Consider the following 16,438-nt stretch of genomic DNA (forward strand, 5'->3'; position numbering starts at 1 on the left):
GTGGATCGTCACCGGAGGCTCCGGACTGAGAACCCCTGCTGAAGGCTCTGGACTGCAGATCGTCGCTGGAGGCTCTGGACCGCCGACCGTCGCTGGAGGCTTCGTCGCCGGAGGCTCTGGACTGGGAACCCCCGCTGGAGGCTCCGGACTGCGGACCGTCGCCGGAGGCTCCGGACTGGGACCGTCTCAGGAGGTTCCGGACTGTGGACCGTCTCAGGGAATTCCGGACTGTGGACCGTCGCCGGAGGTTTCGGACTGTGAAACGTCGCCGGAGGTTCCGGACTGTGAAACGTCGCCGGGGGCTCCGGACTGGGAACTGTCGCCGGAAGCTCCGGACTGGGAACTGTCGCCGGAAGCTCCGGACTGGGAACTGTCGCCGGAAGCTCTGGACTGGGAACTGTCGCCGGAAGCTCTGGACTGTGGAGGCGCACTGGAGGCTTGATGCGTGGGACCGGTACAGGTGGCACCGGGCTGATGACACGCACCTCAGGGCGAGTGCGGGGAAGAGGCACAGGACGTACTGGACTGTGGAGGCGCACTGAAGACCTGATGCGTGGGACCGGTACAAGTGGCACCGGGCTGATGACACGCACCTCAGGGCGCGTGCGGAGAGGAGGCACAGGACGTACTGGACTGTGGAGGCGCACTGGAGGTCTAGAGTGCAGAGCTGGCACAACCCTTCCTGACTGGATGCTCACTCCAGTCCGGCAAGTGCGGGAAGCTAGCACAGGACGCACTGGGCTGTGAAGGCGCACTGGAGACCTGATGCGTGGGACCGATACAGGTGGCATCGGGCTGATGACACGCACCTCAGCACGTCCGCTCTGCAGCGCTCTCAACGCCAGCACCTCTCTCCGGAATCTTGCGTCAAGCTCCTCACTCGACTCCCTGACTGGCTCTGGTTCACTCCTCGGCTCCGGCGACTGCTCCATGTGCCCCCCCAAAACATTTTCTTGGGGTTTCTGTGGCCTTCCTCCCCGACGTCGTTGCTGTCCTCTCATGCTCCTAGGCGACTCCCGCCAAGGAAGGTGATCCTGTCCTGCCAGGATTTCCTCCCAAGTCCAGGATCCCTTCCCATCCAGGATCTCTTCCCAAGTCCAGGATACTTCCTCCTCCTGGGCACGATGCTTGGTCCTTTGATGGTGGGATCTTCTTTCACGTTCGTCGTAAGACCAAGGCGCAGCGTGCATAGAGTTCCACATCATTTTAATAAAGAGAAACTCACAAAACAAAACAATAAAGAACAAACGAAACGTGAATCTACTGGAGTGCAAAAAGGCAACTTATTGTAGACAAGATCCCACAAACACAAATGAGGAAATGGCTACCTAAATATGATCCCCAATCAGAGACAACGATAAACTGCTGCCTCTGATTGGGAACCATATCAGGCCACCATAGAAATACAAAAAACACCTAGATGACCCACCCAAGTCACTATCACGCCCTAACCAACACAGAGACAAAACAGCTTACTATGGTCAGGGCGTGACAGACATTAAAATTATGCCTTAATCAATTGACTTGATGTATCAGTTAAAAACAGTGGTCAAAAATATCTTTATGATTCTGGTGGTCAATTACCTTATGTCAAGCCATGGAAATGCATGATGAATTTGCAGTTTGTGAAGAGAATAAAGACATTCATTCCATCACGAGGAGCGTGCATGACAAGGATTACTGGAGCGCACCTGATTGGAAGGGCTAATTTTGAACATGTTTAAACAATTGTGAAAAAAATCATGAGAAAATATGGTTAATATAGCTATTATGTAATCCATTTTTGTCCGATTTAATATTGTAAGGCAAAATATTGTGGTGGCGCAAAATTGCGATGTTGTTTTTTCATTTATTTCCATTTTTGATGTAATAATAAAAAATGTAAAGTAGTTCTCATGCTAGAAAAGGTTGGAGAACCCTGCTGTACACCTACAGTGCCTTTTAAAGGAAAGTGTGACCAAGTTCTCTTCACATCAGGTCCCAGTCTCAAAGTATCATTTCAGAAAGTGTCCTTTTGTCTTCATTTGACTTCTCATGTGGTTAAACATAACAGATGTAGGATCTTAATTATTATTATTTGTTTTATTGTTACATATTGTATACCGGATAGCTGCAGTGAAATGTGTTGTTTTTACAGGGTCAGACATAGGTGCCCCTGGTGCAAATTATGTTTAAGTGCATTGCTCAAGGGCACATCAACAGTTTTTTAAACTTTTCGGTTACTGGCTCAACACTCTAACCACTAGGCTACCCGCCGCCCTGTTTGACCACCCTGTTGCAGGAGAACTTTCCTGCAATGCGGATATTTTTAACTTGTAGCATATGAGGTTTAAAAAAGGCTCCTGAAGTTTGTAATTTCCACTTTGAAATTTCAGACTCAATTTTCAGACTGGATTTGTATCAACCCCTACACATTTTTCCCCCATCATAATCTACATAATAATTCACATTTCCTGTTTCTGCAGCATTATTTTCCTGCTGTAGCAAACTGGCTCAAATTAAGATCCTACATCTGTACGTCACCTCCCGAGATTCACACAAAGCTGATTTTGTTTATTACAGTTAGGACTACTACTGTTTGCTTGGACACTGCTAATTTTCACAACATTAGTTTCCGCATAATAACGGCTTCACGAGAATCGCCCTAAGGGGTTGCATAGATATTGTCACGGCTCTTATCAAAAAACGACTTCATGCTTAAAAATAGAGTTTGCTCAATGTAGGCCCTTGAGCATACTTCCTGAACAGATTGTATAGAGAATAGGAACGCTTTTATTCACTTTTCATTAAAAAGAAGCACAGATGTCATTTGCTACTTTGAGGCTGGTTTACGCTTTAAAGCGGCAGACGTGAACCCACATCAAGGGGTGGATCTCAGAAATCAGAGTCTCTAGTGTCGTCTTGAATACTAATGTGATGCAATACCTTACAGTCAGGTGTACACAAACAGGAAACAAATGTTTTTCAGCATAATCCACTTTACTCTGACCTCAAATTCGCCAAATGAGCAATAATCCAGGTCCATCAATGCTCTATGCATTTAAAGGTCACAAAGCGTAATATGGACATGAAAACACACCATTTTAGTATGCAATTGTTTTCGAGTGTCAGATTTTGACTATACATACAGATACCAAAGATGGCCTCTTGGCCATGTCTCCCTCTTGTCTTCTAGCCTCAATGGCACGTCCTGGATAAATTAAGGTTTAAAAATTAAGAATAAATAAACCCTCACCTAATATGGCCACAACCTCATCGTCCTGGATGACCTCCAAGGACCCGGACACCACAAAGCAGAGGCTGTCTACGCTTTCGCCCGCGTGGTAGATGAGGTCTCCGGGGGCACTGTGGATGGTCTGGAACTCCATGGCCAGGGCCCGTAGGCACCCGTCGCTCGCCAGTCGGAAGGCTGGGTGCTCCTTGAACACCTTTCTGTTAAGATGGACGCAAATGTCCGCCCGCATGTCCTTGGGGCAGATCTGCAACACCTGCGCAAGACGAAGGTTACTTATACATATTCACGCATTGGTTGTGGTATTTTCCTCATGGAGTTGATAAACATCAACAAATAGGGCACTGACAGCTGTCAGTGTGGCTAGTTAGCATGCTAACCTTATCTAGCTATCTTGCTAACCTTGTCTAACTAACTAATGTTATGGTGTTGCATTTTATTTGATTGAATATTCAAAAGATTAGACAGCTGGCTCTGTGGCTGGTTCTGGAGCTGGATTTGTCATAAGCATTGATTTAGGGAAAAGTTTGCCACAGATGGAAACCACTGCCCTATCTTTGACTTCGCCATATATTGTTATCCACAAAGTTTTGGCATCGTTCATAAATTGCGGCCGCAAATCCACTTTATAAATAGATGAAATGATAAGATGACGCTCCAGGAATATGGTTAACTATTGAAAGATAGCTGATATGCGTTTTTATACATTGCAATGGACATGGTGCAATCTTTGGTGGGAAGGTTTCTCACAGGCTTCGCCTGCGGTACAGCAAAGCCAAGTCAGCCTGGGCTCACAGGGGAAGTGAACTTATAGCCTACAATGACTGGTCATGATCGTGCACGTCGCAACGACATGTACAGTTGAAGTCGCAAGTTTACATACACTTAGGTTGGAGTCATTAAAACTCGTTTTTCAACCATTCCACTAATTTCTTGTTAACAAACTATAGTTTTGGCAAGTCGGTTAGGACATCTACTTTGTGCATGAAACAAGTAATTTTTCCAACAATTGTTTACAGACAGATTATTTCACTTATAACTCACTGTATCACAATTCCAGTGGGTCAGAAGTTTACATACACTAAGTTGACTGTGCCTTTAAACAGCTTGGAAAATTCCAGAAAATGATGTCATGGCTTTAGAAGCTTCTGATAGGCTAATTGACATCATTTGAGTCAATTGTAGGTCTACCTGTGGATGCATTTCAAGGCCTACATTCGAACTCGGTGCCTCCTTGCTTGACATCATGGGAAAATCAAAAGAAATCAGCCAAGACCTCAGAAAAAATATTGTAGACCTCCACAATTCTGGTTCATCCTTGGGAGCAATTTCGAAACGCCTGAAGGTACCACGTTCATCTGTACAAACAATAGTACGCAAGTATAAACACCATGGGACCACGCATCCGTCATACCGCTCAGGAAGAAGACGCGTTCTGTCTCCTAGAGATGAAAGTACTTTTGTGCGAAAAGTGCAAATCAATCCCAGAACAACAGCAAAGGACCTTGTGAAGATGCTGGAGGAAACAGGTAAAAAGTATCTATATCCACAGTAAAACGAGTCCTATATCGACATAACCTGAATGGCCGCTCAGCAAGGAAGAAGCCACTGCTCCAAAACCGCCATAAAAAAGCCAGACTACGGTTTGCAATTGCACATGGGGACGAAGATCATACTTTTTGGAGAAATGTCCTCTGGTTTGATAAAACAAAAATAGAACTGTTTGGCCATAATGACTATCATTATGTTTGGAGGAAAAAGGGGGAGGCTTGCAAGCCGAAGAACACCATGCCAACCGTGAAGCACGGGGGTGGCAGCATCATGTTGTGGGGGTGCTTTTCTGCAAGAGGGACTGGTGCACTTCACAAAATAGATGGCATCATGAGGAAATAGAATTATGTGGATATATTGAAGCAACATCTCAAGACATCAGTCAGGAAGTTAAAGCTTGGTCGCAAATGGGTCTTCCAAATGGACAATGACCCCAAGCATACTTCCAAAGTTGTGGCAAAATGGCTTAAGGACAACAACGTCAAGGTATTGGAGTGGCCATCACAAAGCCCTGACCTCAATCCCATAGAAAATGTGTGGGCAGAACTGAAAAAGAGTGTGCGAGCAAGGAGGCCTACCAACCTGACTCAGTTACACCAGCTCTATCAGGAGGAATGGGCCAAAATTCACCCAACTTATTGTGGGAAGCTTGTGGAAGGCTACCCGACACGTTTGACCCAAGTTAAACAATTTAAAGGCAATGCTACCAAATACTAATTGAGTGTATGTAAACTTCTGACCCACTGGGAATGTGATGAAAGAAATAAAAGCTGAAATAAATCACATTTCACATTCTTAAAATAAAGTGGTGATCCTAACTGACCTAAGACAGGGAATTTTTACTGTGATTAAATGTCAGGAATTGTGAAAAACTTAGTTTAAATGTATTTGGCTAAGGTGTATGTAAACTTCCGACTTCAGCTGTAACAATAAGTTCCTCAAATTTTATTTTGCGGGTGCCTTTTCATTATCTGGATAGAAAAGTGTGGTTTCTAGCTAACGTTACACCGATCAAAGCAGTGGAGCGTGTAGTAAAGCAAAACTTTAGTGGTCAAAAACATTGATCTTGGGGCAACAGGGGAGTGGGTTTGCAAAATGCTATCATACAGTATCATGCAATTAATTTGCTCCATGGCTCAGGCAGCCAATTGGTCACAAGGCTGTTTGGATCATCTCAGTAGCAAAGAGTAAAATCTTTGCAGCTGTTTCTGATTAATAAACAATGCCATGCTGGTGGGTGGTAACATTAAAATAAAATCCAGCCCTGAAACATAGGCTGACAATAATGTTTATGTCATATCATAGGAAAAGACACCGCATTCACACAGATGGGCAGTTCGAATTTGTCACTTCAAGCCCAAAGATATCATACATTGACAAAAAATATGACTTATCGACTTAAATCGTTGTGCAACATAATGGGTAAGCTCTGGCTATAGTATTTCAGCTCAAAAAAGTGGATTTCTACTGGTGTGGGCGTTTAAAAAAGGTTTGAATGAAACGACAACAAGTCGAAAATAAGCTAAAACTCCCCCCCCCAAGAAGAATTAACATCAACTTCAAAGGGGTGAATCTTTGCAAATTGACCAATTGAACATGATTACCTCTGCACCTCTTATTGTGTCAAATGTTAAGAGGTCATACCCAACAGGCATTTGCAGGACCATGATGTCAGGAATAATTCTAATTTAGGATGAGACAGAAGACAATTAGGACCGGTAATGTTGAAATATGACAGTAGATGACAGAACATCAGATTGGATTTGTAATTCAAGTATGAATCTATTCTCTTTTGACATAATACAATAATAAAAATAAATTGTAGGGATGTGCATCATTCCCTTTCAAGATGATTCGATGCGTATCTAGATGCATGGGCTCCGATACGATACAGGAACACAAAGTTTTAGTTTGAAACGATTTGATGCGATTCGGTTGAATTAGAGAATGAATCGATGCGATATGATTCGATGCACTAATATTTGTTGCATAAACACATTCATTTTCCATTCTAAATTAAAATCTGCTGCTGATGGAGCTCTTGAGCTGGGCCTCTGAGCTGGATCTGTCTGAGTTGATGTGTACATGTGTGTGTGGAAATTATGCTATGGTGTATACCAGGGCTGCCCAACCCTCTTCCTGGAGATCTACCGTCCTGTGTGTTTACAGTCCAACCCTAATTTAACACACCTGATTCTACTAATTAGCTGCTCAACAAGACCTTAACTAGCTGAATCAGATATTTTAAATTAGGGTTGGACTGAAAACCTACGGGACAGTAGATCTCCAGGAAGAGGTTTGGGCAGCCCTGGTGTATACTATGTAGGCACCTAATCTGAGCCATAAAGGAGACTTGCCATCTACCACCCCACTATCAGATTACCACCCACTAATTAACTTGTCATTTTTGCAGATTAAGTGTTTGAGATAGTAATGTAAATGTATCAATATTTATCATTTACAAATTAGCTATGACATAGCCAATATAAACATAAACATAGAGCACAATTTTGGATCATACCATCTCAAAATCGAATGGTTTTGACTGTTTGGAAGTGTAGTGAGTTTATTTTCTCCTCCCACTTTAGCCATGCTAAGTGCACCTCCCAAAAGTGATTCCTCGTTATGAAATGATGAACTTGAACCTGTATGTCTAAAAATGACCATATACACTGATTGTTTAAAGTAAAACTAACCACACTATTGCTGATGGGTTTTGTGCAGCAAAACTATTGCTGAACAATCTAAATCAAATCTATTGTAAACCCCGCTCAGCGGGTACAGTGGCTTGCGAAAGTATTCACCCCCTTGGCATTTTTCCTATTTTGTTGCCTTACAACCTGGAATTAAAATGTATTTTTGGGGGGTTGTATCATTTGATTTACACAACATGCCTACCACTTTGAAGATATAAAATATTTTTGGGAGTGAAACAAACAAGAAATAAGACAAAAAAAAACAGAAAACTTGAGCGTGCATAACTATTCACCCACCCCAAAGTCAATACTTCTTGCAGCAATTACAGCTGCAAGTGCATATGTCTCTATAAGCTTGGCACATCTAGCCACTGTGATTTTTGCCCATTCTTCAAGGCAAAACTGCTCCAGCTCCTTCAAGTTGGATGGGTTCCGCTGGTGTACAGCAATCTTCAAGTCATACCACAGATTCTCAGTTGGATTGAGGTCTGGGATTTGACTAGGCCATTCCAAGACATTTAAATGTTTCCCCTTAAACCACTCGAGTGTTGCTTTAGCGGTATGCTTAGGGTCATTGTCATGCTGGAAGGTGAACCTCCGTCCCAGTCTCAAATCTCTGGAAGACTGAAACAGGTTTCCCTCAAGAATTTCCCTGTATTTAGCGCCATCCATCATTCCTTCAATTCTGACCAGTTTCCTAGTCCCTGCCAATTAAAAATATGTTTCTGCCACCACCATGCTTCACTGTGGGGATGGTGTTCTCGGGGTGATGATAGGTGTTGAGTTTGCGCAAGACATAGCATTTATCTTGATGGCCAAAAATCGTATTTTTAGTCTTATCTGACCAGAGCTTCCTCCCACATGACTTTTGGCGAACACCAAACGTGTTTGCTTATTTTTTTCTTTAAGCAATGGATTTTTTCTGGACACTCTTCCGTAAATCCCAGCTCTGTGGAGTCTACGGCTTAAAGTGGTCCTATGGACAGATACTCCAATCTCCACTGTGGAGCTTTGCAGCTCCTTCAGGGTTATCTTTGGTCTTTTTGTTGCCTCTCTGATTAATGCCCTCCTTGCCTGGTCCGTGAGTTTTGGTGGGCGGCCCTCTCTTGGCAGGTTTGTTGTGGTGCCATAGTCTTTCAATTATTTTATAATAGATTTAATGGTGCTCCGTGGGATGTTCAAAGTTTCGGATATTTTTTTATAACCCAACCCTGATCTGTACTTCTCCACAACTTTGTCCCTGACCTGTTTGGAGAGTTCCTTGGTCTTCATGGTGCTGCTTGCTTGGTGGTGCCCCTTGCTTAGTGGTGTTGCAGACTCTGGGGCCTTTCAGAACTGATGTATATATACTGAGATCGTGTGACAGATCATGTGACACTTAGATTGCACACAGGTGGACTTTATTTAACTAATTATGTGAATTCTGAAGGAAATTGGTTGCGCCAGATCTTATTTAGGGGCTTCATAGCAAAGGTGGTGAATACATATGCACGCACCACTTTTCCGTTTTAAATCTTTTAGAATATTTCTTTTTCTTCATTTCACTTCACCAATTTGGACTATTTACATGAAATCCAAATAAAAATATATTTAAATTACAGGTTGTAATGCAACAAAATAGGAAAAACGACAAGTGGGATGAATACTTTTGCAAGGCACTGTATACCTAGATGAGAGTTGTGTTTCTGGTAGCTTACTTTTATTCTGGTTAAAACACAATTTTCAACAGTGCATTGATCACAATAACCTAGCAAATTACATAGGTTGTCACTCAACTAATAAACCCTAATTTCACGCAAGACATTTTAGCATTCGAACACAGATGTGCAAGATCAGGAACAGGCCTTCTACCTCGCTTTGGTCAGCGCACGAAGCTGGACACAGTGTGCAGTTCGCTACTGTCATTGTTGTTCGGTTGTTCGGCATGCAAAATGACTTGTAGATCAATGACTGTCAACAGTTACATGCTTTTATTTTGACACTGAAGGAGAGGACACATCAGTTGTCACAAAATATGAGGTCGTTTTGGAAGGTAAAAATAAAGTAATATGAGAAGGAAAAAAAATGGGAATCGGCGATTCGTAACGTTTGAATTGATTTTCTGACCAATGCATGTTACATTTGGATTGGTATGGGGTCCGAGGACTGATGCAGTCATATCTTAAACATTTGAATCGGTAAATCGTTTCATCCCCAATAAATTGTATCAATATAATAATAATTAGAATAAATGTGTAATAATGGTATAACAACAATAACATAATACCACCAACACATACCAGTAATATCCATGGTGATGCAAAACTTTTGCTTCCTGTCACAGACCAACTTAGCCATAAAATAAAGATGCATACTGTGAGATGTTACACAAAATGGTATGGAAGGTTTGTACAACGTTTGCGTTACCTTGTCTGTATCGATGCCTCTAGACATGGACCATGTGGAGACAATGTAGTCCATGACGCGTTCGCTGAGGCCTTTGGGCACCTGGTAGAGCTTGAGGAAGTCGCGGACGCTGTTGAGCATCTCGTGGTAGCGGTTGGTGTTGGCGTACATCTGCTGGAAGATGGTAGTCACGTTACCGAAGATGGTGGCGTACAGGAGTGCTGGAAAAGACAAAGAAAGAGTGTGGTCAATGTACTGGCAAATATGGCGTACTGTAGATGTGTGAGCTAAAGGATTCTAGCAAACGCTCCAAGGGACCCTTAAAATGACGAGAATAATGGTTTTGAGTTTATTCACATTTTTCCACTGACAAGACTGTTCTGTGTATTATTAGTGAAATTATTATAGTGAAAGAACAGAACACTAGAGACCCAAAGGAACCATTCTTGATGTTTTCTCTTGGCAGACCACAGTCTGTAAATCTATCACAATAATATCTACATAATCACAGTCATAACTTGGAAACATCATTATACGCCCTTGCAAATGCAGCGATGTGTGTAACAAAACAACAGTGGCATGTTACATTTATCATATCTTCTTCTCCATGGACATTATCCCTCCATTGGTCATAATGGGCTTTTGGAGATGGTCTGTAAACACAAATGTTGTCACGCTCTCTCTCAATTCCCACTGACTGCAAACCAATCAGCCATCGCTCATTCTGTGTCTCAATCCCGCAGCTGGCCAATCAATATTGGCTCTCACAATTCATACCCAAGTCAGCACTTTGCCTGACAATGTGTCACCCTATTCCCCTTCCAGTGTCCCACTCCTTCACAGCAGGGTCAGAGAAATCGATAGAGGTCCTGTCAACTGTCAGCGACACTGGTGGCATCCATTTTCAAGGGAAGTGAAACATAGTGCTCGTTTTCATTCGTTCAGGTGGCACACCATAATCACTGGCTTTATTATAACCAAGGGGTCATCATAATCGTTATAGGGGATATTGTGCAACCTTGCAAAGGACGTTATTGAAGGTGGATGACATGACTATATTACTGAAGCTGCAGTCTTGTTGTTGACGCAATCGATCCTCGCAGAGGCGGCGAGCGAGCACAACAGGTAAACAGTCAGGGGGACGAGAGAGGGCCTGTCAGATACACAATGGGGCGACGCTCAGAGGCAGTAGGCTGGGCTAAAAACGTCTGTGTCATTTTTCCAGCACAGCAGTGATGAGTGACGGGCCAAATAGACCTGTCTCATCAAGCCACACAACTGAATTATGGGTAGCCGCCTGGGATAAAAATGCAACAGTATACTGTTGACTCCTGTTAAATGCAACAGCTTGGGACTGTCTTGACAACCTACACTAAGCTGGATCATTCAGTTATCAGAAGCAATGTCAAGGATCTCTCTGTACATTGCTCCGTTCATCTTTCCCTCGATCCTGACTATTGTCCCTGCCACTGAAAAACATCCCCACAGCATGATGCTGCCACCACCATGCTTCACCATAGTGATTGTATTGGTCAGGTGATGAGGAGTGCCTGGTTTCATCCATACGTGACGTTTGGCATTCAGGCCAAATTGTTCCATCTTGGTTTCATCAGACCAAAGAATCTTGTTTCTCATGGTCCTTTAGGTGCCTTTTGGCAAACTCCAAGCGGGCTGACATGTGCTTTTTACTGAGGAGTTGCTTCCGAATGCTGCAAAGATGGTTGTCCTTCTGGAAGGTTCTCCCATCTCTACATTGGAACTCTGGAGCTCTGTGCGAGTGACCAGCGGGTTCTTGGTCACCTCCCTGACCAAGGCCCTTCTCCCCCGATTGCTCAGTTTGGCCGGGCAGCCAGCTCTAGGAAGAGTGGTTGTTGTGGTTCCAAACTTCTTCCATTTGAGAATGATGGAGAATCTGTGTTCTTGGAGATCTTCAATGCTGCAGAATTTTTTTCGTACGCTTCTCCAGATCTGTGCCTCGACACAATCATGTCTTGGAGCTCTACGGACAATTCCTTCGACCTTTATTTTTGCTCTGACATGCACTGTCAACTGTGGGATCTTATATAGACAAGTGTGCACCTTTCCAAATAATTTCCAACACATTGAATTTACCACAGGACCAATCAAGTTGTAGAAATATCTCAAGGATGATCAGTGGAAACAGGATGCACCTGAGCTCAATTTCGAATCTCATAGCAAAGGGTCTGAATACTTAAATAAGGTATGTTTTTGATTTTTTATAAATTTGCAAAAAAAAAAAAAAAAATGTTTTCACTTTGTGGTATTGTATTGTGTGTAGATTGATGCGAAAAAATATAATTTAATAAATTTTAGAATAAGGCTGTAACGTAACAAAATGTGGAAAAAGGGAAGGGGACTGAATACTTTCCCGAATGCACTGTATGTATGTATGTACATATATGTGTGTGTGTGTGTCTGTAAATATGTATGTGTGTGTATATATATGTATGTGTGTGTATATATATACAGTTGAAGTCGGAAGTTTACATATACCTTCGCCAAATACATTTAAACTCAGTTTTTCACAATTCCTGACATTTAAAAAATTCCCTGTCTTAGGTCAGTTAAGATCACCACTTTATTTTAAGAATGTGAAATGTCAGAATAATAGTAGAGAGAATGATTTATTTCAGCTTTTATTTATTTCATTACATTCCCAGTGGGTCAGAAGTTTACATACACGCAATTAGTATTTGGTAGCATTGCCTTTAAATTGTTTAACTTGGGTCAAACGTGTCGGGTAGCCTTCCACAAGCTTCCCACAATAAGTTGGGTGAATTTTGGCCCATTCCTCCTGACAGAGCTGGTGTAACTGAGTCAGGTTGGTAGGCCTCCTTGCTTGCACACGCTTTTTCAGTTCTGCCCACAAATCTATAGGATTGAGGTCAGGGCTTTGTGATGGCCACCCCAATACCTTGATTTTGTTGTCCTTAAGCCATTGTGCCACAACTTTGGAAGTATGCTTGGGGTCATTGTCCATTTGGAAGACCCATTTGTGACCAAGCTTTAACTTCCTGACTGATGTCTTGAGATGTTGCTTCAATCTATCCACATAATTTTATTTCCTCATGATGCCATCCAATTTGTGAAGTGCACCAGTCCCTCCTGCAGCAAAGCAACCCCACAACATGATGCAGCCACCCCCTGTGCTACACGGTTGGGATGGTGTTCTTCGGCTTGCAAGCCTCCCCCTTTTTCCTCCAAACATAACGATGGTCATTAAACAGACATTTCTCCAAAAAGTACGATCTTTATCCCCATGTGCCGTTGCAAAACGTAGTCTGGCTTTTTTATGGCGGTTTTGGAGCAGTGGCTTCTTCCTTGCTGAGCGGCATTTCAGGTTATGTTGATATAGGACAAATTTTACTGTGGATATAGATACTTTTGTACCTGTTTCCTCCAGCAACTTCACAAGGTCCGTTGCTGTTGTTTCGGGATTGATTTGCACATTTCTCACCAAAGTACGTTCATCTCTAGGAGACAGAACGCGTCTCCTTCCTGAGCGGTATGAAGGCTGCATTGTCCCATGGTGTTTATACTTGCGTACTATTGTTTGTACAGATGAATGTGGTACCTTCAGGCGTTTGGAAATTGCTCTCAAGAATGAACCAGACTTGTGGAGGTCTTGGCTGATTTCTTTTGATTCCCATTCCCATTCTTAAAATAAAGTGGTGATCCTAACTGACCTAAAACAGGGAATTACTACTAGGATTAAATGTCAGGAATTGTGAAAATCTGAGTTTAAATGTATTTAGCTAAGGTGTATGTAAACCTCCGACTTCAACTGTGTATATATATATATATATATATATATATATATATATATATATACAGTGATCCCTCGCCACTTCGCGGTTCACTTATCGCGGATTCGCTATTTCGCGGATTTTCATAATGCATTTTTTTTTTTTTTTTGGTGCATTGTGCTCTGCATTCTGATTTGCTAAAAACTCACTCCCGCTTCTTGTATCAAAACATGCTACGAATTGTGCTATCATTTTGTCGTCTCGTGCAGTTATGTGTACGTACATAAAACAGCTTGGCAAATTTACATTAAGTTGGCCAAATTATCTTGTAATTTCGAACATCTCCTAAACCCATAATGTCGACGAAACGGCCTACACGTGAGTCACTGTATTTGTATACATGTAATAGTTGCTAATTGTAAAAAAAAAAAAAGTTTTCTATTTCGCGGATTTCACTTATCGCGGGTCATTTTCGGAACGTAACCCCCGCGATAAACGAGGGATTACTGTATATATATATATATATATATATATATATATATATGTGTGTATATACACACAGTGCCAGTCAAAAATTTGGACACACCTACTAATTCCAGGGTTATTCTTTATTTTTTACTATTTTCTACATTGAAGAATAATAGTGAAGACATCACAACTATGAAATAACACATATGTTATCATGTAGTAAACAAAAAAGTTTTAAACAAATCCAAATATATTTGAGATTTGAGATTGTTCAAAGTAGCCACCCTTTGCCTTGATGACAGCTTTGCACACTCTTGGCATTCTCTCAACCAGCTTCATGAGGTAGTCAACCTGGAATGCATTTCAATTAACAGGTGTGCCTTGTTAAAAGTTAATTTGTGGAATTTCTTTCCTTCTTAATGCGTTTGAGCCAATCAGTTGTGTTGTGACAAGGTAGGTGTACTATACAGAAGATAGCCCTATTTGGTAAAAGACCAAGTCCATATTATCGCAAGAACAGCTCAAATAAGCAAAGAGAAACGACAGTCCATCATTACTTTTTAGACATGAAGGTCAGTCAATCTGAAACATTTCAAGAACTTTGAAAGTTTCTTCAAGTGCAGTCGCAAAAACCATCAAGAGCTATGATGAAACTGGCTCTCATGAAGACCACCACAGGAAAGGAAGACCCAGAGTTACCTCTGCTGAAGAGGATAAGTTCATTAGAGTTATCTGCACCTCAGATTGCATCTCAAATAAATGCTTCACAGAGTTCAAGTAACAGACACATCTCAACATCAACTGTTCAGAGGAGACTGCGTTAATCAGGCCTTCATGGTCAAATTGCTGCAAAGAAACCACTACTAAAGGAAACCAATAATAAGAAGAGACTGGCTTGGGCCAAGAAACACGAGCAATGGACATTAGACCGGTGGAAATCTGTCCTGTGGTCTGATGAGTCCAAATTTGAGATTTTGGATTCTAACCGCGTGTCTTTGTGAGATGCAGAGTAGGTGAACGGATGATCTCCGCATGTGTATTTCCCACCATGAAGCATGGAGGAGGAGGTGTGATGGTGTGGGGGTGCTTTGCTGGTGACACTGTCAGTGATTTATTTAGAATTCAAGGCACACAGCATTCTGCAGCAATATGCCATCCCATCTGGCTTGCGCTTAGTGGGACTATTTTTTGTTTTTCAACAGGACAATTACCCTAAACACACATCCAGGCTCTGTAAGGGCTATGTGTCAAAGAAAGAGAGCGATGTTTTTAATAATCTGCCCAGGGACTGCGATTGAAAATTAGCCGGTTGGCTAAAACCGGCACTTTTACTGAAACGTTGACTAATGTGCAGTGTCCCTGTAAAAATTAAAATAAACTCAAACTCATGATGCTGCATCAGATGACCTGGCCTCCACAATCACCCAACCTCAACCCAATTGAGATGGTTTGGGATGAGTTGGACCACAGAGTGAAGGAAAATCAGCCAACAAGTGCTCAGTATATGTGGTAACGCCTTGAAAACTTTTGGAAAAGCATTCCAGGTGACTACCTCAAGAAGCTGGTTGAGAGAATGCCAAGCGTGTGCAAAGCTGTCATCATGGCAAAGGGTGGCTACTTTGAAGAATATAAAATAATAAAATATATATACTTTTTTGGTTACTACATGATTCCATTTGTGTTATTTCATGGTTTTGATGTCTTCACTATTACTCTACAATGTAGAAAATAGTACATATAAAGAAAACCCATTGAAAGAGTAGGTGTGCCCAAACTTGTGACTGGTACTGTATACTGGAAAATTAAAGCAGGCATTGGTCTCACTGAGGATCTGAGATTCTGTGGTCAATTCGAGTTCTTATTTTACGGTAGTGGAACCCTCTACATGTGACATTCTTCACATTAACGAGTGGAAATGTAACCATGCTTTGGGGCTAGGAGAAACTGGGGTAGTGAAACTATGCTGTGTGTGGTCTGACGAACCAGGTGATTTCATAGGGAACTGGATCATCTATTTTTACCATTGGATTCTTGAGCCGACTCAAGAAGTAGTCTCAGGTACTCAGTGCATCAATAAAAAGATCAGTCCAAGCAATAAGGGACAGCAGATTTAGAGTCATTTTAGATTGTTAAGATATTCACAAATCACTACACTAATGAGCTAAAATGGTCCACCTGTACATTGATTGCCATGGCAACAACTTCCCACATCTAGTACCATGCAGTGGTCCTAACACTCAGTGTGTTTGATTGTCCGTGCAACACATTAAGTGTGACTCCTAAATCTAAATTAAACCCAGAGCTAGCTGACAAGCCACTTAGCTCATGTCTGGGGCTTA

General features: G+C 42.2%; 1 protein-coding gene across 1 annotated transcript in view; it reads right to left on the bottom strand.

Annotated features, from left to right (window-relative positions):
• The window catches only part of LOC139543952 (voltage-gated delayed rectifier potassium channel KCNH1-like), a 70,934-nt gene that overhangs the window by 34,134 nt on the left and 20,362 nt on the right, over nucleotides 1–16,438 (bottom strand). The window contains exons 9-10 of the mRNA XM_071350551.1: nucleotides 9,886–10,085; nucleotides 3,236–3,488 (exon numbers count right to left, since the gene is read on the bottom strand). Coding sequence (XP_071206652.1) covers nucleotides 3,236–3,488; nucleotides 9,886–10,085 — 453 coding nt within the window. The remainder of the gene's footprint in view (nucleotides 1–3,235; nucleotides 3,489–9,885; nucleotides 10,086–16,438) is intronic.

This window comes from Salvelinus alpinus, chromosome 2 (genome assembly GCF_045679555.1).
Source record: "Salvelinus alpinus chromosome 2, SLU_Salpinus.1, whole genome shotgun sequence".
NCBI lineage: Eukaryota > Metazoa > Chordata > Actinopteri > Salmoniformes > Salmonidae > Salvelinus > Salvelinus alpinus.